This window comes from Schistocerca nitens, chromosome 6 (assembly GCF_023898315.1).
Source record: "Schistocerca nitens isolate TAMUIC-IGC-003100 chromosome 6, iqSchNite1.1, whole genome shotgun sequence".
NCBI classification, from domain to species: Eukaryota; Metazoa; Arthropoda; class Insecta; order Orthoptera; family Acrididae; genus Schistocerca; species Schistocerca nitens.
Window position 1 is genome coordinate 434,972,949 of NC_064619.1, and position 23,659 is coordinate 434,996,607.

The 23,659-nt window shown below is 49.3% G+C and overlaps 5 protein-coding genes across 5 annotated transcripts; all 5 read right to left on the reverse strand.

Moving 5' to 3' along the window:
* Positions 1-2,161: 2,161 nt before the first annotated feature.
* LOC126263390 (calcium-binding protein P-like) lies at positions 2,162-2,698 on the reverse strand. The gene has a single exon (XM_049960484.1). The coding sequence runs from the start codon at positions 2,696-2,698 to the stop codon at positions 2,162-2,164; it is 537 nt and encodes a 178-aa protein (XP_049816441.1).
* A 5,669-nt stretch (positions 2,699-8,367) lies between these two features.
* LOC126263391 (calcium-binding protein P-like) lies at positions 8,368-9,702 on the reverse strand. Its single transcript, XM_049960485.1, has 2 exons — positions 9,141-9,702; positions 8,368-9,083 (listed from the first exon to the last, which is right to left on the reverse strand). Exons 1-2 carry the CDS (start codon positions 9,700-9,702, stop codon positions 8,368-8,370), a joined length of 1,278 nt encoding a protein of 425 aa, XP_049816442.1.
* A 4,896-nt stretch (positions 9,703-14,598) lies between these two features.
* On the reverse strand, positions 14,599-15,810 carry LOC126263392 (collagen alpha-1(VIII) chain-like). Its single transcript, XM_049960486.1, has 2 exons — positions 15,249-15,810; positions 14,599-15,191 (listed from the first exon to the last, which is right to left on the reverse strand). The coding sequence occupies exons 1-2, from the start codon at positions 15,808-15,810 to the stop codon at positions 14,599-14,601; spliced, it is 1,155 nt and encodes a 384-aa protein (XP_049816443.1).
* Positions 15,811-20,309: 4,499 nt separating this feature from the next.
* LOC126263393 (calcium-binding protein P-like) lies at positions 20,310-20,891 on the reverse strand. The gene is made up of 2 exons (XM_049960487.1): positions 20,642-20,891; positions 20,310-20,590 (listed from the first exon to the last, which is right to left on the reverse strand). Exons 1-2 carry the CDS (start codon positions 20,889-20,891, stop codon positions 20,310-20,312), a joined length of 531 nt encoding a protein of 176 aa, XP_049816444.1.
* Positions 20,892-20,952: 61 nt separating this feature from the next.
* Positions 20,953-21,531, reverse strand: LOC126263394 (calcium-binding protein P-like). Its single transcript, XM_049960489.1, has one exon. The coding sequence runs from the start codon at positions 21,529-21,531 to the stop codon at positions 20,953-20,955; it is 579 nt and encodes a 192-aa protein (XP_049816446.1).
* Between the last annotated feature and the right edge of the window lie 2,128 nt (positions 21,532-23,659).

Genomic DNA, 23,659 nt, shown 5'->3' on the forward strand with positions numbered 1-23,659 from the left:
AACGAGTCGAAGAAGGTCCTGGAGCTAGTGTATGTAGAATTTCAGCATCTGTCGTAGATACTCATCCTCTAGTCTGGGCCATCCTGCACGAACAGTTGCTGTATCCGTATCACATGTAGAATATTCAAGTCCCTGTGCCGTAAGATCAGAAACTCTGCCAAATTATTTTGCAAAGAAGAGGTGATGATCCACTTTTCACAACGAAGATAGCGCTCGCAGACGAGGCTGATTTCATGGAGGTGGGATCGTCAATTTTGATAACGAACATGTGTGGACAGATGCAAATCCACACGCAGTTGGAGGCCATCAGCACCGATTTTCAATTAATGTATGGGCAGGAGTTCTTGGCGATATTCTTCCTGAGTGGTTAGATTTCCAGAGGGTGACAACACTGCTTTACGTCACTATGATTTCGTGCTCTAAGAACAAAGAAAACCGCCACGCAGACAATTCATACATCCACTCTCCACCACTTCTCCAGAAGAGCGACAGATTACACTCTGCATTTGTCTCAGTCGCGGGCACACTGCACGAGAAGTGCTCAACGAGCACATATTTCACCTCGGTTGGCATTTATCAAGGAATATCTCTGCTGCAGCACGCGTTTCCGCGAGCTGACAGCTGGAGGGCAAGGAGAAACCTGCGTAGAGTGCGCGGATAAATTAAATACGACGGCACGAACAGGGGGCGCAGATGGTTTCTGACACCACGATGCGGAGTTACACGCTGAAAGTAGGTCTTCTGTAAGCAGTACACGAAGACATCAGCGTGGCGTTTCAGGGGAAAGACAAAAGGCAAATGCGCAGTTGCAGTCACCTGTCTACTGCATATACAGGGTGAAGAAAATATGCCGCATCTGACGTTCGGCACCCGACTCCTCATCACAGTTCAAGACAAAAGTGTGTTTAGTAAAACCAGGTCCCGCCAATAGGTTTAACAGAAACTCGATTTACGAAATGAGGCTCTGTAAACGCTGTAACTACGTGCAGCGTGGCCAAGAACAGGTACGATGAACTTTGTGCGGTGTTGTTGCTGTCCCGTTAGCTCGGTGAGGTTAGGCAATGGTGCGGGGAAAATGATATGCGGATTGGCAGAAGTTCGAGTCGCCTTCACGCCAAACATTTTTTCCAGTTACAGCATCAAATTGTAGCCAGTTCAAAACTTCACAATGTGGTTTTCGTGTAGTTCTTGCTGTTACTGTTACCTTCAAATATTAAGATGTAACATGAACTTCATACAGACGTAAACGACCACTTCGTTTCGTCCATGACACAAATAAAGTGAATAGAAAGTAATAGTGCAAACAGTAACATCGTCTGTATCCAGTGAGGTACCAAAAACACAATAGGCTGGCTCCACTAGACTGCACATTGCTGCCACTTTCATGGTTGACATGTGGGTTGTGTTCCGACCAATAATGTTTGTTGTGGAGGTTGAAAATACCTTCATGACTGAAGCTAGATTTGTCAGTTTGCATCACGCTATTTATAAAATGTCCGTTATTGTTCCGTTGCCATACGTTGACTCCACGTCGCTTCCTGCGCTGCGTTCATCATGGTGGCCTTGTCCAGTCGTTGAGGTTGGAATGAATCTGGTTTGTGTCGTGGAGTAGTATTCTTCATTGGCTGTGCCTGGGACTAGCTCCCGCATGCCAGGGTAGGTGCTGGGAACTAGCACCTGTGGCAAGCCACTTGCTTATGCACCTTTGATACGCTGCTGCCATTCCCAGTGTTCCGATGCTGTACGTTGCCTCCACATTGCTTCTGGCGACATGCTCTGGAGGGGTGTAGAATCTGGTCCTTTGGTGCAAGCCAGCTAGGAAGCTGTCACACGTTGTCCTTCGTAGATCTTTCTCTGAAGCCATTGGCCGCACCACACAAATGGACTGTTTACTGCCTCTAATGGCTGAAATTCCTCTACCACTTTGCCCCTCTGCCAGGCCTTGAGGTATGAGCCCAAAGGCCTGTCAGGGTAGGTCAGTCTGCGAGTATGGAGTGTACGCTGATCTACCTTTGACCTTCAACCTCAGCGATGCACCTCTATGCACATTTTTGCAACCCACTCTCATGCTACCAACACAACTTCTCCAGCAGCGTTTGTTCCTTGCAGGAGTCGCTTGTGTTGCCACACCTCTGCTGGAATGCTGTGACCAGTATGGGCCTTATAGAGGACCAGCTTGTGGCGGCGCGTACTGGCATAGTGAAGGTCCAAGTTGCGGCGGCGTGTACTGGACCAGTGGAGGTCCAGCTTGCAGTAGCGCGTACTGGCCCAATGGAGGTCCAGGTTGAAGTGGCAGGTATGGGTCTGGTGGAGGTCCAAGTTTCCCTGGCAGGAATATGCCATACAAAGCTCGGGGTTTACCCGATGGGTACGCACCATGTAAAGCTCCAGGTTTACCCAGTGGGTCCGCGCCATGCAAAGCTCCAGGTTTCCCTGGTGGGTGCGGGCCATGCAAAGCTCCAGGTTTATCCAGCGGGACCGCGCCATGCAAAGCCCCAGGTTTCCCTGGTGTGTACGCGCCATGCCAAGCTCCAGGTTTACCTGGCAGGTATGCGCCATGTAAAGCTCCAGGTCTACCCAGTGGGAACCCGCCATCCAAAGCTCCCAGTTTACTCGACTTGTACCCGCCATGCAAAGCTCCAGGTTTACCCGGCAGGTACGCGCCATGCAAAGCTCCAGGTTTACCTGGCGGGTACATGCCATGCAAAGCTCCAGGTTTACCCGGCAGGTATGCGCCATGCAAAGCTCCAGGTTTCCCCAGTGGGTATGCGCCATGCAAAGCTCCAGGTTTACCCGGCGGGTACGCACCATGCAAAGCTCCAGGTCCCCCAGCTTGGCGCATACTTGCCGGGGAAATCTGGAGCTTCGCATGGCGTGAACTCACTGTGGAAACGTGGAGCTTTTCATGGTGCATACTCACTGGGAAAACCTGGAGCTTCGCATGGCGTGTACTCGCCGGGTAAACCTGGAGCTTCACATGGTGCGTACTCGCCGGGGAAAACTGGAGCTTTGCATGGCACATACTTGTCAGGAAAACCGGGAGCTTCGCATGGCATGTACTCGCCAGGGAAACTTGGACCTTCGCATGGCGCGTACTCGCCAGGGAAACCTGGAGCTTCACATGGTGCGTACTTGCTGGGGAAACCTGGAGCTTTGCATGGCGCGTACTCGCCGGGGAAACCTGGAGCTTCGCATGGTGCGTACTCGCCGGGGAAAACTGGAGCTTCACATGGCACGTACTCGTCTGAGAAACCTGGAGCTTTGCATGGTGCGTACTCGCCACAGAAACCTGGAGCTTTGCATGGTGTCTACTCGCTGGGGAAACCTGGACCTTCGCATGGCGCATACTCGCCGGGGAAACCTGGACCTTCGCATGGCGCGTTCTCGCCGGGGAAACCTGGACCTTCACATGGCGCGTTCTCGCCGGGGAAACCTGGACCTTCGTATGGCGCGTTCTCGCCGGGGAAACCTGGAGCTCGCATGGTGCGTACTCGCAGGGGAAACCTGGAGCTTTGCATGGCGCGTACCCACTGGGGAAACCTGGATCTCTGCTAGACCCATACCTGCCACTGAAATCTGGGTCTCCACTGGGCTAGTACGCACTGCCGCAAGTTGGATCTCCACTGGGTCAGTACATACTGCTGCAAGGTGGACCTCCACGGGGCCAGTACGCACCGCCGACAGCTGGACCTCCACAAGGCCCAGAGTGGCCACAGCATTCCAGCAGAGGTGTGACAACACAAGAGCGACTCCTCCAGGGAACAAACTCTGCTGGAGATGTGGTGTAGGGAGCATCAGAGTGGGTCTCAAAGATGTGGGTAGAGGTTCGTCACTGAAGTTTAAGTTCAAGGATAGAACAGCCCATGCCCCATACTCGCAGACTGAATGACCCTTGCAGCACTTCGGGCCCATGGCTCAAGGCCTGGCAGAGAGACAAAGCGGTAGAGGACTTCCAGCCGTTAGAGACAGTCCACAGGCCACAAGGTCAAATTCCATTAGCGTGGTGCGGCCAGTGGCTACAGAGCGTGGGCTTGATAGCAACCTGCAAGAAAATATTAAGGAACTACCTCGACAACTTGGGGAAAACACTTATCTGTAGGAGAGCTTGTAATAGACAAACAAATTAACACTTTAGGAAAACAGAACAAAGTTAACAATCAGACGAAGAGAGATGCAGAAACACAGTTAAACATATCAACACAGTTCTTAAAACAAAAACAGTACAGCAATAAATTGAACAGATCTGAGACTCAAGATAGCAATGAAAATGTGAAAAACGGAGGTCTTCCGATACAGGATCAGTTATGCGAAACTTCCGATTCGGTAATGTAATCTTTCGGCCTGGAAGAGTGACACCATAACAAACAGGGGCAGACCATCAGTCATAGCATGAATCAGTTCTAGGAAAAATAGCCATAATGACTACAAACAGTGAACAACCTGAAGTGAAAAACCTGCTGCTGTAGAAATGTAGGCGGTTGCAGAGAAAGATCGCTGCAGAAACTGACTACAGTAACCAAACAATTGCAGCACAAACTGATACAAGACGGAACCCAAATCGGTATGAATGTCTGCTGATGCTGCTTATACTTACAAATAATAAATAATAATCGGCGTTTATAACTGGAGGTTCGGCGTATCGCAAAACGAACGATGGAAACAAATAATCTGATGCCTCTGGGTTGCCAAATATTTACGAATTTAATACGGGTTTAAAACTTCGTGACAGATTAATATGGTATGCTGGACCGGTACTCGAAACTAAAACCTTCCGCGTTGCCTTTCAGAGGGAGGTGCTGAACCGATTTCACCCCCCCCCCCTCTCTCTCTCACACACACTCTCTTTGATATGTATGCTTGTCGTACTTTCGTCATTGGTTCTTATGAAAATTACTCGAAATCGGAGCAACAAACAAACAGTCAAGAACACCAACTAGACACAACCAAAGACCCCAAGCTGAATACCGTTAATTACGTAAAGTACGAAAACTTAGAAGTTAACACACGGCTTAGCAGACTACAAAACAAGGATGTATTCGAAACAGCTCTTCGCTATGTAATACAAAATAAGCGTGAAAACGGGGATAAAAACTGCTTCCCAACTACAGAACAAACTGGCAGGATGATCCTAAGAGTTGAAAATATGCCAACGAACCCCAAAGAGCTGTGTAAGGTTCTAGGGGACGCATGTGTGCGAAGGGGAGAGGGCCTAAACCTAGAGAAAGGATACAAGGACTTCGTGAGAGCACATGGACGCGTGTTTCTGGATTTGAAAGACACCACACCCAAGTGTTTTTCCTTCACTAGATATCCCTTCTGAAGGTAATACAAGTAAATTGCCAGGGCAGTATCCTAGTAAAAATGGAACTAGGTAGGCTCTTAGAAGAAACAAAAGCACAAATCGCCTGTGAGGCGGGAAGATTTCAGGACTCCCCTCACATTGCATCATAATAGCAGGAACACCAAACGCGGAAGTCGCGATAATAGTAGTTAATAAAAACCTCATGGTAACACAGACCACCCAGTTTTGCTCTGAACACATTGCCACAGCAAAAATAACTGACGGACAGGATGTATGGCTCCTGTCGTCTATTTACGCTCAGTACTCGTATGATATAGAACCTTTCTGAGACAAAATAAGTCATTGCACGACACGCAAAAAGAAAAAGGCTGATCATTCTAATTGATATCAACGCAAAATCCCCGGATAGAACTGACGACAGAGGGCAGCTAGTGCTTGACGTGGTAAATGAATGAAACCTCTTCATACTGAATAGGGAATACAGATTACAAAACTCATGTACTGACAGAGGTCCTACAAAGAGCACAGGAAGCAACTATACCACGAGCAAAAACTGGGTGGGGACAGAAACAACCGTGGTCGACAGTACTGGCAAGACTAAGGAAGGATTCACGGGACAAAAGAAAGTACTACCAACAAGCAAAGACAGCTCCTGAAAGACAGATAAGACTTGTTCTGTATTGTGACGCTAAACAGAAATACCAAAAACAAATAAACACAATAAAGCAAGCCTACTGGACCAATTTTGTCAAAACCCGGCTACAGAACGGCATCTGGGGACAACCATTCAAGATAGAAACAGAACGAATTAAGACACCGACAGTTCTCTCAACACTAAAGCAAGCTGAGGCACAATGACCAGAGGATGGAGAACCACCACAGAATATCTCCTGAACAGGCTGCTCCCAGGTGACGACCCCACACATGACGAGCGACACCACGCTGACCTAAGAGAGGGCATGAGGCAATCATACATCAGTGACAGTGTAACCATGCCGCGCAAGAAGAAGTCGTGACGACAATCAGCAAGCTTAAAAAGCGAAAAGCACCCGGCCCAGACAAAATACTTTCAGAAACATTAAAACAAAAAAATGGCTCTGAGCACTATAGGACATAATATCTATGGTCATCAGTCCCCTAGAACTTAGAACTACTTAAACCTAACTAACCTAAGGACATCACACAACACCCAGTCATCACGAGGCAGAGAAAATCTCTGACCCCGCCGGGAAACGAACCCAAGAACCCGGGCGCGGGAAGCGAGAACGCTACCGCACGACCACGAGCTGTGGACAACCTTAAAACAAACAGTAACACAAATCACACCTTTTCTTACAAACATGTTCAACGAGGCGCTACTAACAGGCAGAATTCCAAACCTCTGGAGAACTGCTAATGTAGCAATAATCAGGAAATCACAAGACAAAGAGCCAACAGACACCAAAACGTACCGACCGATCTGTCTCTTAAACACTCTTGGCAAGGTACAGGAAAGGCTGCTGTGTGACCGTTTACAATCGCACAGACGCCTCCTCGGCCTAACGCCACATCAATTCTGCTTCAAGGAAGGTAGACCAATACAACAAGCCGTCAACCAAGCACTGATAATTACAAATAGCATCAGCGACAAGTAGGTGGCCGCCATACTAATCGACATAGCCGGTGCTTTTGACAACTTGTGATTCCTCTTCGCCAGGTAAACGACACTTCGTTTCGTCCATGACACAAATAAACTGAATAGAAAGTAATCATGGAAACAGTAACATCGTCTGTATCCAGTGAGGTACCAAAAACACAACAGGCAGGCTACACTAGACTGCACATTGCTGCGCACAATAATTATATTCTGTACATTTGATATCGAGTCTTATCTTCCAGGAGCTGGTACGTACACATATGAGCAATGTTAACTTTAGAGAAAGTGTTCAAGGTCATGTACACCCATGGGTGGAGTACTATAAACCTTTTCCTTCAAGTGTCCCCACAAATAAAATGTAGTGGAATAAGGTCCGGGGAACGTGGAGGCCAGAACATTGAACCTCCATGAACAAGCTACGTCCCTAGAAATGCTGCATTTAAATAGTTATGCACATTCATGGCGGTGCACCATTGTACTAAAACCACAGCAGTCGCCGAACACCAAGTGCAACATTTTCTAGTTTGTCAGGCGAAGTATTGCAAAGAAACGTACGAGATACGCGGGAATTCAACTTGTCCGGGCCCCAAAAGCAGTCCTTCCATGAATCCAGCCCACAGGTTCATGCCAAAGCGTGCCTAAAGCCACTTTCATGGTTGACATGTGGGTTGTGTTCCGACCAATAATGTTTGTTGTGGAGGTTGAAAATACCTTCATGACTGAAGCTAGATTCGTCAGTTTGCATCACGCTATTTATAAAATGTCCGTTATTGTTCCGTTGCCATACGTTGACTCCACGTCGCTTCCTGCGCTGCGTTCATCATGGTGGCCTTGTCCAGTCGTTGAGGTTGGAATGAATCTGGTTTGTGTCGTGGAGTAGTATTCTTCATTGGCTGTGCCTGGGACTAGCTCCCGCATGCCAGGGTAGGTGCTGGGAACTAGCACCTGTGGCAAGCCACTTGCTTATGCACCTTTGATACGCTGCTGCCATTCCCAGTGTTCCGATGCTGTACGTTGCCTCCACATTGCTTCTGGCGACATGCTCTGGAGGGGTGTAGAATCTGGTCCTTTGGTGCAAGCCAGCTAGGAAGCTGTCACACGTTGTCCTTCGTACATCTTTCTCTGAAGCCATTGGCCGCACCACACAAATGGACTGTTTACTGCCTCTAATGGCTGAAATTCCTCTACCACTTTGCCCCTCTGCCAGGCCTTGAGGTATGAGCCCAAAGGCCTGTCAGGGTAGGTCAGTCTGCGAGTATGGAGTGTACGCTGATCCACCTTTGACCTTCAACCTCAGCGATGCACCTCTATGCACATTTTTGCAACCCACTCTCATGCTACCAACACAACTTCTCCAGCAGCGTTTGTTCCTTGCAGGAGTCGCTTGTGTTGCCACACCTCTGCTGGAATGCTGTGACCAGTATGGGCCTTATAGAGGACCAGCTTGTGGCGGCGCGTACTGGCATAGTGAAGGTCCAAGTTGCGGCGGCGTGTACTGGACCAGTGGAGGTCCAGCTTGCAGTAGCGCGTACTGGCCCAATGGAGGTCCAGGTTGAAGTGGCAGGTATGGGTCTGGTGGAGGTCCAAGTTTCCCTGGCAGGAATATGCCATACAAAGCTCGGGGTTTACCCGATGGGTACGCACCATGCAAAGCTCCAGGTTTACCCAGTGGGTCCGCGCCATGCAAAGCTCCAGGTTTCCCTGGTGGGTGCGGGCCATGCAAAGCTCCAGGTTTACCCAGCGGGACCGCGCCATGCAAAGCCCCAGGTTTCCCTGGTGTGTACGTGCCATGCCAAGCTCCAGGTTTACCTGGCAGGTATGTGCCATGTAAAGCTCCAGGTCTACCCAGTGGGAACCCGCCATTCAAAGCTCCCAGTTTACTCGACTTGTACCCGCCATGCAAAGCTCCAGGTTTACCCGGCAGGTACGCGCCATGCAAAGCTCCAGGTTTACCTAGCGGGTACATGCCATGCAAAGCTCCAGGTTTACCCGGCAGGTATGCGCCATGCAAAGCTCCAGGTTTCCCCAGCAGGTATGCGCCATGCAAAGCTCCAGGTTTACCCGGCGGGTACGCACCATGCAAAGCTCCAGGTCCCCCAGCTTGGCGTCCCCCAGCTGGCGCATACTTGCCGGGGAAATCTGGAGCTTCACATGGCGTGAACTCACTGTGGAAACGTGGAGCTTTTCATGGTGCATACTCACTGGGAAAACCTGGAGCTTCGCATGGCGTGTACTCGCCGGGGAAACCTGGAGCTTCACATGGTGCGTACTCGCCGGGGAAAACTGGAGCTTCGCATGGCACATACTTGTCAGGAAAACCGGGAGCTTCGCATGGCATGTACTCGCCAGGGAAACTTGGACCTTCGCATGGCGCGTACTCGCCAGAGAAACCTGGAGCTTCACATTGTGCGTACTTGCTGGGGAAACCTGGAGCGTTGCATGGCGCGTACTCGCCGGGGAAACCTGGAGCTTCGCATGGTGCGTACTCGCCGGGGAAAACTGGAGCTTCACATGGCACGTACTCGTCTGGGAAACCTGGAGCTTTGCATGGTGCGTACTCGCCACGGAAACCTGGAGCTTTGCATGGTGTGTACTCGCTGGGGAAACCTGGACCTTCGCATGGCGCATACTCGCCGGGGAAACCTGGACCTTCGCATGGCGCGTTCTCGCTGGGGAAACCTGGACCTTCGCATGGCGCGTTCCCGCCGGGGAAACCTGGACCTTCGTATGGCGCGTTCTCGCCGGGGAAACCTGGAGCTCGCATGGTGTGTACTCGCAGGGGAAACCTGGAGCTTTGCATGGCGCGTACCCACTGGGGAAACCTGGATCTCTGCTAGACCCATACCTGCCACTGAAATCTGGGTCTCCACTGGGCTAGTACGCACTGCCGCAAGTTGGATCTCCACTGGGTCAGTACATACTGCTGCAAGGTGGACCTCCACTGGGCCAGTACGCACCGCCGACAGCTGGACCTCCACAAGGCCCAGAGTGGCCACAGCATTCCAGCAGAGGTGTGACAACACAAGAGCGACTCCTCCAGGGAACAAACTCTGCTGGAGATGTGGTGTAGGGAGCATCAGACTGGGTCTCAAAGATGTGGGTAGAGGTTCGTCACTGAAGTTTAAGTTCAAGGATAGAACAGCCCATGCCCCATACTCGCAGACTGAATGACCCTGGCAGCACTTCGGGCCCATGGCTCAAGGCCTGGCAGAGAGACAAAGCGGTAGAGGACTTCCAGCCGTTAGAGACAGTCCACAGGCCACAAGGTCAAATTCCATTAGCGTGGTGCGGCCAGTGGCTACAGAGCGTGGGCTTGATAGCAACCTGCAAGAAAATATTAAGGAACTACCTCGACAACTTGGGGAAAACACTTATCTGTAGGAGAGCTTGTAATAGACAAACAAATTAACACTTTAGGAAAACAGAACAAAGTTTACAATCAGACGAAGAGAGATGCAGAAACACAGTTAAACATATCAACACAGTTCTTAAAACAAAAACAGTACAGCAATAAATTGAACAGATCTGAGACTCAAGATAGCAATGAAAATGTGAAAAACGGAGGTCTTCCGATACAGGATCAGTTATGCGAAACTTCCGATTCGGTAATGTAATCTTTCGGCCTGGAAGAGTGACACCATAACAAACAGGGGCAGACCATCAGTCATAGCATGAATCAGTTCTAGGAAAAATAGCCATAATGACTACAAACAGTGAACAACCTGAAGTGAAAAACCTGCTGCTGTAGAAATGTAGGCGGTTGCAGAGAAAGATCGCTGAAGAAACTGACTACAGTAACCAAACAATTGCAGCACAAACTGATACAAGACGGAACCCAAATCGGTATGAATGTCTGCTGATGCTGCTTATACTTACAAATAATAAATAATAATCGGCGTTTATAACTGGAGGTTCGGCGTATCGCAAAACGAACGATGGAAACAAATAATCTGATGCCTCTGGGTTGCCAAATATTTACGAATTTAATACGGGTTTAAAACTTCGTGACAGATTAAAATGGTATGCTGGACCGGTACTCGAAACTAAAACCTTCCGCGTTGCCTTTCAGAGGGAGGTGCTGAACCGATTTCACCCCCCCCCCCCCCTCTCTCTCTCTCTCACACTCTCTTTGATATGTATGCTTGTCGTACTTTCGTCATTGATTCTTATGAAAATTACTCGAAATCGGAGCAACAAACAAACAGTCAAGAACACCAACTAGACACAACCAAAGACCCCAAGCTGAATACCGTTAATTACGTAAAGTACGAAAACTTAGAAGTTAACACACGGCTTAGCAGACTACAAAACAAGGATGTATTCGAAACAGCTCTTCGCTATGTAATACAAAATAAGCGTGAAAACGGGGATAAAAACTGCTTCCCAACTACAGAACAAACTGGCAGGATGATCCTAAGAGTTGAAAATATGCCAACGAACCCCAAAGAGCTGTGTAAGGTTCTAGGGGACGCATGTGTGCGAAGGGGAGAGGGCCTAAACCTAGAGAAAGGATACAAGGACTTCGTGAGAGCACATGGACGCGTGTTTCTGCATTTGAAAGACACCACACCCAAGTGTTTTTCCTTCACTAGATATCCCTTCTGAAGGTAATACAAGTAAATTGCCAGGGCAGTATCCTAGTAAAAATGGAACTAGGTAGGCTCTTAGAAGAAACAAAAGCACAAATCGCCTGTGAGGCGGGAAGATTTCAGGACTCCCCTCACATTGCATCATAATAGCAGGAACACCAAACGCGGAAGTCGCGATAATAGTAGTTAATAAAAACCTCATGGTAACACAGACCACCCAGTTTTGCTCTGAACACATTGCCACAGCAAAAATAACTGACGGACAGGATGTATGGCTCCTGTCGTCTATTTACGCTCAGTACTCGTATGATATAGAACCTTTCTGAGACAAAATAAGTCATTGCACGACACGCAAAAAGAAAAAGGCTGATCATTCTAATTGATATCAACGCAAAATCCCCGGATAGAACTGACGACAGAGGGCAGCTAGTGCTTGACGTGGTAAATGAATGAAACCTCTTCATACTGAATAGGTAATACAGATTACAAAACGCATGTACTGACAGAGGTCCTACAAAGAGCACAGGAAGCGACTATACCACGAGCAAAAACTGGGTGGGGACAGAAACAACCGTGGTCGACAGTACTGGCAAGACTAAGGAAGGATTCACGGGACAAAAGAAAGTACTACCAACAAGCAAAGACAGCTCCTGAAAGACAGATAAGACTTGTTCTGTATTGTGACGCTAAACAGAAATACCAAAAACAAATAAACACAATAAAGCAAGCCTACTGGACCAATTTTGTCAAAACCCAGCTACAGAACGGCATCTGGGGACAACCATTCAAGATAGAAACAGAACGAATTAAGACACCGACAGTTCTCTCAACACTAAAGCAAGCTGAGGCACAATGACCAGAGGATGGAGAACCACCACAGAATATCTCCTGAACAGGCTGCTCCCAGGTGACGACCCCACACATGACGAGCGACACCACGCTGACCTAAGAGAGGGCATGAGGCAATCATACATCAGTGACAGTGTAACCATGCCGCGCAAGAAGAAGTCGTGACGACAATCAGCAAGCTTAAAAAGCGAAAAGCACCCGGCCCAGACAAAATACTTTCAGAAACATTAAAACAAAAAAACAAAAAAATGGCTCTGAGCACTATAGGACTTAAGATCTATGGTCATCAGTCCCCTAGAACTTAGAACTACTTAAACCTAACTAACCTAAGGACATCACACAACACCCAGTCATCACGAGGCAGAAAAAATCTCTGACCCCGCCGGGAAACGAACCCGGGAACCCGGGCGCGGGAAGCGAGAACGCTACCGCACGACCACGAGCTGTGGACAACCTTAAAACAAACAGTAACACAAATCACACCTTTTCTTACAAACATGTTCAACGAGGCGCTACTAACAGGCAGAATTCCAAACCTCTGGAGAACTGCTAATGTAGCAATAATCAGGAAATCACAAGACAAAGAGCCAACAGACACCAAAACGTACCGACCGATCTGTCTCTTAAACACTCTTGGCAAGGTACAGGAAAGGCTGCTGTGTGACCGTTTACAATCGCACAGACGCCTCCTCGGCCTAACGCCACATCAATTCTGCTTCAAGGAAGGTAGACCAATACAACAAGCCGTCAACCAAGCACTGATAATTACAAATAGCATCAGCGACAAGTAGGTGGCCGCCATACTAATCGACATAGCCGGTGCTTTTGACAACTTGTGATTCCTCTTCGCCAGGTAAACGACACTTCATTTCGTCCATGACACAAATAAACTGAATAGAAAGTAATAATGGAAACAGTAACATCGTCTGTATCCAGTGAGGTACCAAAAACACAACAGGCAGGGTACACTAGACTGCACATTGCTGCGCACAATAATTATATTCTGTACATTTGATATCGAGTCTTATCTTCCAGGAGCTGGTACGTACACATATGAGCAATGTTAACTTTAGAGAAAGTGTTCAAGGTCATGTACACCCATGGGTGGAGTACTATAAACCTTTTCCTTCAAGTGTCCCCACAAATAAAATGTAGTGGAATAAGGTCCGGGGAACGTGGAGGCCAGAACATTGAACCTCCATGACCAAGCTACGTCCCTAGAAATGCTGCATTTAAATAGTTATGCACATTCATGGCGGTGCACCATTGTACTAAAACCACAGCAGTCGCCGAACACCAAGTGCAACATTTTCTAGTTTGTCAGGCGAAGTATTGCAAAGAAACGTACGAGATACGCGGGAATTCAACTTGTCCGGGCCCCAAAAGCAGTCCTTCCATGAATCCAGCCCACAGGTTCATGCCAAAGCGTGCCTAAAGCCACTTTCATGGTTGACATGTGGGTTGTGTTCCGACCAATAATGTTTGTTGTGGAGGTTGAAAATACCTTCATGACTGAAGCTAGATTCGTCAGTTTGCATCACGCTATTTATAAAGTGTCCGTTATTGTTCCGTTGCCATACGTTGACTCCACGTCGCTTCCTGCGCTGCGTTCATCATGGTGGCCTTGTCCAGTCGTTGAGGTTGGAATGAATCTGGTTTGTGTCGTGGAGTAGTATTCTTCATTGGCTGTGCCTGGGACTAGCTCCCGCATGCCAGGGTAGGTGCTGGGAACTAGCACCTGTGGCAAGCCACTTGCTTATGCACCTTTGATACGCTGCTGCCATTCCCAGTGTTCCGATGCTGTACGTTGCCTCCACATTGCTTCTGGCGACATGCTCTGGAGGGGTGTAGAATCTGGTCCTTTGGTGCAAGCCAGCTAGGAAGCTGTCACACGTTGTCCTTCGTAGATCTTTCTCTGAAGCCATTGGCCGCACCACACAAATGGACTGTTTACTGCCTCTAATGGCTGAAATTCCTCTACCACTTTGCCCCTCTGCCAGGCCTTGAGGTATGAGCCCAAAGGCCTGTCAGGGTAGGTCAGTCTGCGACTATGGAGTGTACACTGATCTACCTTTGACCTTCAACCTCAGCGATGCACCTCTATGCACATTTTTGCAACCCACTCTCATGCTACCAACACAACTTCTCCAGCAGCGTTTGTTCCTTGCAGGAGTCGCTTGTGTTGCCACACCTCTGCTGGAATGCTGTGACCGGTATGGGCCTTATAGAGGACCAGCTTGTGGCGGCGCGTACTGGCATAGTGAAGGTCCAAGTTGCGGCGGCGTGTACTGGACCAGTGGAGGTCCAGCTTGCAGTAGCGCGTACTGGCCCAATGGAGGTCCAGGTTGAAGTGGCAGGTATGGGTTTGGTGGAGGTCCAAGTTTCCCTGGCAGGAATATGCCATACAAAGCTCGGGGTTTACCCGATGGGTACGCACCATGCAAAGCTCCAGGTTTACCCAGCGGGTCCGCGCCATGCAAAGCTCCAGGTTTCCCTGGTGGGTGCGGGCCATGCAAAGCTCCAGGTTTACCCAGCGGGACCGCGCCATGCAAAGCTCCAGGTTTCCCTGGTGGGTGCGGGCCATGCAAAGCTCCAGGTTTACCCGGCAGGTACGCCCCATGCAAAGCTCCAGGTTTACCTGGCGGGTACATGCCATGCAAAGCTCCAGGTTTACCCGGCAGGTATGCGCCATGCAAAGCTCCAGGTTTCCCCAGCGGGTATGCGCCATGCAAAGCTCCAGGTTTACCCGGCGGGTACGCACCATGCAAAGCTCCAGGTCCCCCAGCTGGCGCATACTTGCCAGGGAAATCTGGAGCTTCGCATGGCGTGAACTCACTGTGGAAACGTGGAGCTTTTCATGGTGCATACTCACTGGGAAAACCTGGAGCTTCGCATGGCGTGTACTCGCCGGGGAAACCTGGAGCTTCACATGGTGCGTACTCGCCGGGGAAAACTGGAGCTTCGCATGGCACATACTTGTCAGGAAAACCGGGAGCTTCGCATGGCATGTACTCGCCAGGGAAACTTGGACCTTCGCATGGCGCGTACTCGCCAGAGAAACCTGGAGCTTCACATTGTGCGTACTTGCTGGGGAAACCTGGAGCGTTGCATGGCGCGTACTCGCCGGGGAAACCTGGAGCTTCGCATGGTGCGTACTCGCCGGGGAAAACTGGAGCTTCACATGGCACGTACTTGTCTGGGAAACCTGGAGCTTTGCATGGTGCGTACTCGCCACGGAAACCTGGAGCTTTGCATGGTGTGTACTCGCTGGGGAAACCTGGACCTTCGCATGGCGCATACTCGCCGGGGAAACCTGGACCTTCGCATGGCGCGTTCTCGCTGGGGAAACCTGGACCTTCGCATGGCGCGTTCCCGCCGGGGAAACCTGGACCTTCGTATGGCGCGTTCTCGCCGGGGAAACCTGGAGCTCGCATGGTGTGTACTCGCAGGGGAAACCTGGAGCTTTGCATGGCGCGTACCCACTGGGGAAACCTGGATCTCTGCTAGACCCATACCTGCCACTGAAATCTGGGTCTCCACTGGGCTAGTACGCACTGCCGCAAGTTGGATCTCCACTGGGTCAGTACATGCTGCTGCAAGGTGGACCTCCACTGGGCCAGTACGCACCGCCGACAGCTGGACCTCCACAAGGCCCAGAGTGGCCACAGCATTCCAGCAGAGGTGTGACAACACAAGAGCGACTCCTCCAGGGAACAAACTCTGCTGGAGATGTGGTGTAGGGAGCATCAGACTGGGTCTCAAAGATGTGGGTAGAGGTTCGTCACTGAAGTTTAAGTTCAAGGATAGAACAGCCCATGCCCCATACTCGCAGACTGAATGACCCTGGCAGCACTTCGGGCCCATGGCTCAAGGCCTGGCAGAGAGACAAAGCGGTAGAGGACTTCCAGCCGTTAGAGACAGTCCACAGGCCACAAGGTCAAATTCCATTAGCGTGGTGCGGCCAGTGGCTACAGAGCGTGGGCTTGATAGCAACCTGCAAGAAAATATTAAGGAACTACCTCGACAACTTGGGGAAAACACTTATCTGTAGGAGAGCTTGTAATAGACAAACAAATTAACACTTTAGGAAAACAGAACAAAGTTAACAATCAGACGAAGAGAGATGCAGAAACACAGTTAAACATATCAACACAGTTCTTAAAACAAAAACAGTACAGCAATAAATTGAACAGATCTGAGACTCAAGATAGTTACTCGAAACTAAAACCTTCCGCGTTGCCTTTCAGAGGGAGGTGCTGAACCGATTTCACCCCCCCCCCTCTCTCTCTCACACACACTCTCTTTGATATGTATGCTTGTCGTACTTTCGTCATTGGTTCTTATGAAAATTACTCGAAATCGGAGCAACAAACAAACAGTCAAGAACACCAACTAGACACAACCAAAGACCCCAAGCTGAATACCGTTAATTACGTAAAGTACGAAAACTTAGAAGTTAACACACGGCTTAGCAGACTACAAAACAAGGATGTATTCGAAACAGCTCTTCGCTATGTAATACAAAATAAGCGTGAAAACGGGGATAAAAACTGCTTCCCAACTACAGAACAAACTGGCAGGATGATCCTAAGAGTTGAAAATATGCCAACGAACCCCAAAGAGCTGTGTAAGGTTCTAGGGGACGCATGTGTGCGAAGGGGAGAGGGCCTAAACCTAGAGAAAGGATACAAGGACTTCGTGAGAGCACATGGACGCGTGTTTCTGCATTTGAAAGACACCACACCCAAGTGTTTTTCCTTCACTAGATATCCCTTCTGAAGGTAATACAAGTAAATTGCCAGGGCAGTATCCTAGTAAAAATGGAACTAGGTAGGCTCTTAGAAGAAACAAAAGCACAAATCGCCTGTGAGGCGGGAAGATTTCAGGACTCCCCTCACATTGCATCATAATAGCAGGAACACCAAACGCGGAAGTCGCGATAATAGTAGTTAATAAAAACCTCATGGTAACACAGACCACCCAGTTTTGCTCTGAACACATTGCCACAGCAAAAATAACTGACGGACAGGATGTATGGCTCCTGTCGTCTATTTACGCTCAGTACTCGTATGATATAGAACCTTTCTGAGACAAAATAAGTCATTGCACGACACGCAAAAAGAAAAAGGCTGATCATTCTAATTGATATCAACGCAAAATCCCCGGATAGAACTGACGACAGAGAGCAGCTAGTGCTTGACGTGGTAAATGAATGAAACCTCTTCATACTGAATAGGGAATACAGATTACAAAACGCATGTACTGACAGAGGTCCTACAAAGAGCACAGGAAGCAACTATACCACGAGCAAAAACTGGGTGGGGACAGAAACAACCGTGGTCGACAGTACTGGCAAGACTAAGGAAGGATTCACGGGACAAAAGAAAGTACTACCAACAAGCAAAGACAGCTCCTGAAAGACAGATAAGACTTGTTCTGTATTGTGACGCTAAACAGAAATACCAAAAACAAATAAACACAATAAAGCAAGCCTACTGGACCAATTTTGTCAAAACCCAGCTACAGAACGGCATCTGGGGACAACCATTCAAGATAGAAACAGAACGAATTAAGACACCGACAGTTCTCTCAACACTAAAGCAAGCTGAGGCACAATGACCAGAGGATGGAGAACCACCACAGAATATCTCCTGAACAGGCTGCTCCCAGGTGACGACCCCACACATGACGAGCGACACCACGCTGACCTAAGAGAGGGCATGAGGCAATCATACATCAGTGACAGTGTAACCATGCCGCGCAAGAAGAAGTCGTGACGACAATCAGCAAGCTTAAAAAGCGAAAAGCACCCGGCCCAGACAAAATACTTTCAGAAACATTAAAACAAAAAAACAAAAAAATGGCTCTGAGCACTATAGGACTTAAGATCTATGGTCATCAGTCCCCTAGAACTTAGAACTACTTAAACCTAACTAACCTAAGGACATCACACAACACCCAGTCATCACGAGGCAGAAAAAATCTCTGACCCCGCCGGGAAACGAACCCGGGAACCCGGGCGCGGGAAGCGAGAACGCTACCGCACGACCACGAGCTGTGGACAACCTTAAAACAAACAGTAACACAAATCACACCTTTTCTTACAAACATGTTCAACGAGGCGCTACTAACAGGCAGAATTCCAAACCTCTGGAGAACTGCTAATGTAGCAATAATCAGGAAATCACAAGACAAAGAGCCAACAGACACCAAAACGTACCGACCGATCTGTCTCTTAAACACTCTTGGCAAGGTACAGGAAAGGCTGCTGTGTGACCGTTTACAATCGCACAGACGCCTCCTCGGCCTAACGCCACATCAATTCTGCTTCAAGGAAGGTAGACCAATACAACAAGCCGTCAACCAAGCACTGATAATTACAAATAGCATCAGCGACAAGTAAGTGGCCGCCATACTAATCGACATAGCCGGTGCTTTTGACAACTTGTGATTCCTCTTCGCCAGGTAAACGACACTTCGTTTCGTCCATGACACAAATAAACTGAATAGAAAGTAATAATGGAAACAGTAACATCGTCTGTATCCAGTGAGGTACCAAAAACACAACAGGCAGGCTACACTAGACTGCACATTGCTGCGCACAATAATTATATTCTGTACATTTGATATCGAGTCTTATCTTCCAGGAGCTGGTACGTACACATATGAGCAATGTTAACTTTAGAGAAAGTGTTCAAGGTCATGTACACCCATGGGTGGAGTACTATAAACCTTTTCCTTCAAGTGTCCCCACAAATAAAATGTAGTGGAATAAGGTCCGGGGAACGTGGAGGCCAGAACATTGAACCTCCATGACCAAGCTACGTCCCTAGAAATGCTGCATTTAAATAGTTATGCACATTCATGGCGGTGCACCATTGTACTAAAACCACAGCAGTCGCCGAACACCAAGTGCAACATTTTCTAGTTTGTCAGGCGAAGTATTGCAAAGAAACGTACGAGATACGCGGGAATTCAACTTGTCCGGGCCCCAAAAGCAGTCCTTCCATGAATCCAGCCCACAGGTTCATGCCAAAGCGTGCCTAAAGCCACTTTCATGGTTGACATGTGGGTTGTGTTCCGACCAATAATGTTTGTTGTGGAGGTTGAAAATACCTTCATGACTGAAGCTAGATTCGTCAGTTTGCATCACGCTATTTATAAAATGTCCGTTATTGTTCCGTTGCCATACGTTGACTCCACGTCGCTTCCTGCGCTGCGTTCATCATGGTGGCCTTGTCCAGTCGTTGAGGTTGGAATGAATCTGGTTTGTGTCGTGGAGTAGTATTCTTCATTGGCTGTGCCTGGCACTAGCTCCCGCATGCCAGGGTAGGTGCTGGGAACTAGCACCTGTGGCAAGCCACTTGCTTATGCACCTTTGATACGCTGCTGCCATTCCCAGTGTTCCGATGCTGTACGTTGCCTCCACATTGCTTCTGGCGACATGCTCTGGAGGGGTGTAGAATCTGGTCCTTTGGTGCAAGCCAGCTAGGAAGCTGTCACACGTTGTCCTTCGTAGATCTTTCTCTGAAGCCATTGGCCGCACCACACAAATGGACTGTTTACTGCCTCTAATGGCTGAAATTCCTCTACCACTTTGCCCCTCTGCCAGGCCTTGAGGTATGAGCCCAAAGGCCTGTCAGGGTAGGTCAGTCTGCGAGTATGGAGTGTACGCTGATCTACCTTTGACCTTCAACCTCAGCGATGCACCTCTATGCACATTTTTGCAACCCACTCTCATGCTACCAACACAACTTCTCCAGCAGCGTTTGTTCCTTGCAGGAGTCGCTTGTGTTGCCACACCTCTGCTGGAATGCTGTGACCAGTATGGGCCTTATAGAGGACCAGCTTGTGGCGGCGCGTACTGGCATAGTGAAGGTCCAAGTTGCGGCGGCGTGTACTGGACCAGTGGAGGTCCAGCTTGCAGTAGCGCTTACTGGCCCAATGGAGGTCCAGGTTGAAGTGGCAGGTATGGGTTTGGTGGAGGTCCAAGTTTCCCTGGCAGAAATATGCCATACAAAGCTCGGAGTTTACCCGATGGGTACGCACCATGCAAAGCTCCAGGTTTACCCAGCGGGTCCGCGCCATGCAAAGCTCCAGGTTTCCCTGGTGGGTACGGGCCATGCAAAGCTCCAGGTTTACCCAGCGGGACCGCGCCATGCAAAGCCCCAGGTTTCCCTGGTGTGTACGTGCCATGCCAAGCTCCAGGTTTACCTGGCAGGTATGCTCAATGTAAAGCTCCAGGTCTACCCAGTGGGAACCCACCATCCAAAGCTCCCAGTTTACTCGACTTGTACCCGCCATGCAAAGCTCCAGGTTTACCCGGCAGGTACGCGCCATGCAAAGCTCCAGGTTTACCTGGCGGGTACATGCCATGCAAAGCTCCAGGTTTACCCGGCAGGTATGCGCCATGCAAAGCTCCAGGTTTCCCCAGCGGGTATGCGCCATGCAAAGCTCCAGGTTTACCCGGCGGGTACGCACCATGCAAAGCTCCAGGTCCCCCAGCTTGGCGCATACTTGCCGGGGAAATCTTGAGCTTCGCATGGCGTGAACTCACTGTGGAAATGTGGAGCTTTTCATGGTGCATACTCACTGGGAAAACCTGGAGCTTCGCATGGCGTGTACTCGCCGGGGAAACCTGGAGCTTCACATGGTGCGTACTCGCCGGGGAAAACTGGAGCTTCGCATGGCACATACTTGTCAGGAAAACCGGGAGCTTCGCATGGCATGTACTCGCCAGGGAAACTTGGACCTTCGCATGGCGCGTACTCGCCAGGGAAACCTGGAGCTTCACATTGTGCGTACTTGCTGGGGAAACCTGGAGCGTTGCAAGGCGCGTACTCGCCGGGGAAACCTGGAGCTTCGCATGGTGCGTACTCGCCGGGGAAAACTGGAGCTTCACATGGCACGTACTCGTCTGGGAAACCTGGAGCTTTGCATGGTGCGTACTCGCCACGGAAACCTGGAGCTTTGCATGGTGTGTACTCGCTGGGGAAACCTGGACCTTCGCATGGCGCATACTCGCCGGGGAAACCTGGACCTTCGCATGGCGCGTTCTCGCTGGGGAAACCTGGACCTTCGCATGGCGCGTTCCCGCCGGGGAAACCTGGACCTTCGTATGGCGCGTTCTCGCCGGGGAAACCTGGAGCTCGCATGGTGTGTACTCGCAGGGGAAACCTGGAGCTTTGCATGGCGCGTACCCACTGGGGAAACCTGGATCTCTGCTAGACCCATACCTGCCACTGAAATCTGGGTCTCCACTGGGCTAGTACGCACTGCCGCAAGTTGGATCTCCACTGGGTCAGTACATACTGCTGCAAGGTGGACCTCCACTGGGCCAGTACGCACCGCCGACAGCTGGACCTCCACAAGGCCCAGAGTGGCCACAGCATTCCAGCAGAGGTGTGACAACACAAGAGCGACTCCTCCAGGGAACAAACTCTGCTGGAGATGTGGTGTAGGGAGCATCAGACTGGGTCTCAAAGATGTGGGTAGAGGTTCGTCACTGAAGTTTAAGTTCAAGGATAGAACAGCCCATGCCCCATACTCGCAGACTGAATGACCCTGGCAGCACTTCGGGCCCATGGCTCAAGGCCTGGCAGAGAGACAAAGCGGTAGAGGACTTCCAGCCGTTAGAGACAGTCCACAGGCCACAAGGTCAAATTCCATTAGCGTGGTGCGGCCAGTGGCTACAGAGCGTGGGCTTGATAGCAACCTGCAAGAAAATATTAAGGAACTACCTCGACAACTTGGGGAAAACACTTATCTGTAGGAGAGCTTGTAATAGACAAACAAATTAACACTTTAGGAAAACAGAACAAAGTTAACAATCAGACGAAGAGAGATGCAGAAACACAGTTAAACATATCAACACAGTTCTTAAAACAAAAACAGTACAGCAATAAATTGAACAGATCTGAGACTCAAGATAGCAATGAAAATGTGAAAAACGGAGGTCTTCCGATACAGGATCAGTTATGCGAAACTTCCGATTCGGTAATGTAATCTTTCGGCCTGGAAGAGTGACACCATAACAAACAGGGGCAGACCATCAGTCATAGCATGAATCAGTTCTAGGAAAAATAGCCATAATGACTACAAACAGTGAACAACCTGAAGTGAAAAACCTGCTGCTGTAGAAATGTAGGCGGTTGCAGAGAAAGATCGCTGAAGAAACTGACTACAGTAACCAAACAATTGCAGCACAAACTGATACAAGACGGAACCCAAATCGGTATGAATGTCTGCTGATGCTGCTTATACTTACAAATAATAAATAATAATCGGCGTTTATAACTGGAGGTTCGGCGTATCGCAAAACGAACGATGGAAACAAATAATCTGATGCCTCTGGGTTGCCAAATATTTACGAATTTAATACGGGTTTAAAACTTCGTGACGGATTAAAATGGCATGCTGGACCGGTACTCGAACGTAAAACCTTCCGCGTTGCGTTTCAGAGGGAGGTTCAAATGGTTCAAATGGCTCTGAGCACTATGGGACTCAACTGCTGTGGTCATAAGTCCCGTAGAACTTAGAACTACTTAAACCTAACTAACCTAAGGACAACACACACATCCATGCCCGAGGCAGGATTCGAACCTGCGACCGTAGCGGCCGTGCGGTTCCAGACTGCAGCGCCTTTAACCGCTCGGCCACTCCGGCTGGCTCAGAGGGAGGTGCTGAACCGATTTCACCCCCCCCCCCCTCTCTCTCTCTCTCTTTGATATGTATGCTTGTCGTACTTTCGTCATTGGTTCTTATGAAAATTACTCGAAATCGGAGCAACAAACAAACAGTCAAGAACACCAACTTGATTGTGATTCCTCTTCGCCAGGGAAATTAGGCTACCAGGTTCCCTCTACAATAGCCCCCTCGATTACTTTAGAGGCAGAGTGGCGGTGTGGAGGGCTGGTAGACGGAAGGTTGTCAAGAGAATAACAAAGGGGTATCCACAGGGCTACTAGATCTGCGGAGCAATATTCTGGGATACCGCAATCGAGTCCTTGCTGAACACCCTGGGCAGTGACGACAGTGTAAGAGGTGTGGTGGCTAACGCAGATGACCTGCTGGTAGTGGTTTTAGACAACTCGAGAGCAGCACTAGCGGCAAAAGGCACGCAACTGCTTCAAAAAATTAACAGTTGGTGCAAAATTAAAAATAGCTCCCAACAAAAGTGTATATTTATTGCTGAGAGGGACGCTACAGAGGAATCCAATTCTAAAATTAGACAATACAACCATACAGAGGAAGCAAGCCACACGTTATCTAGGACTGCATCTT

What these genes read in the sequence shown, in the direction of transcription:
- LOC126263394 (XM_049960489.1), bottom strand. Translation starts at nt 21,531, where the DNA reads ATGCGAGCTCCAGGTTTCCCCGGCGAGAACGCGCCATACGAAGGTCCA.
- LOC126263391 (XM_049960485.1), bottom strand. Translation starts at nt 9,702, where the DNA reads ATGCGAGCTCCAGGTTTCCCCGGCGAGAACGCGCCATACGAAGGTCCA. An exon ending in CGAAGCTCCAGGTTTTCCCA is followed by an intron (nt 9,084 to 9,140) that starts GTGAGTATGCAC and finishes CGCCATGTGAAG; the next exon opens with CTCCAGATTTCCCCGGCAAG.
- LOC126263393 (XM_049960487.1), bottom strand. Translation starts at nt 20,891, where the DNA reads ATGCGCCAAGCTGGGGGACCTGGAGCTTTGCATGGTGCGTACCCGCCG. An exon ending in TAAACTGGGAGCTTTGGATG is followed by an intron (nt 20,591 to 20,641) that starts GTGGGTTCCCAC and finishes CATACCTGCCAG; the next exon opens with GTAAACCTGGAGCTTGGCAT.
- LOC126263390 (XM_049960484.1), bottom strand. Translation starts at nt 2,698, where the DNA reads ATGTACCCGCCAGGTAAACCTGGAGCTTTGCATGGCGCGTACCTGCCG.
- LOC126263392 (XM_049960486.1), bottom strand. Translation starts at nt 15,810, where the DNA reads ATGCGAGCTCCAGGTTTCCCCGGCGAGAACGCGCCATACGAAGGTCCA. An exon ending in CGAAGCTCCAGGTTTTCCCA is followed by an intron (nt 15,192 to 15,248) that starts GTGAGTATGCAC and finishes CGCCATGCGAAG; the next exon opens with CTCCAGATTTCCCTGGCAAG.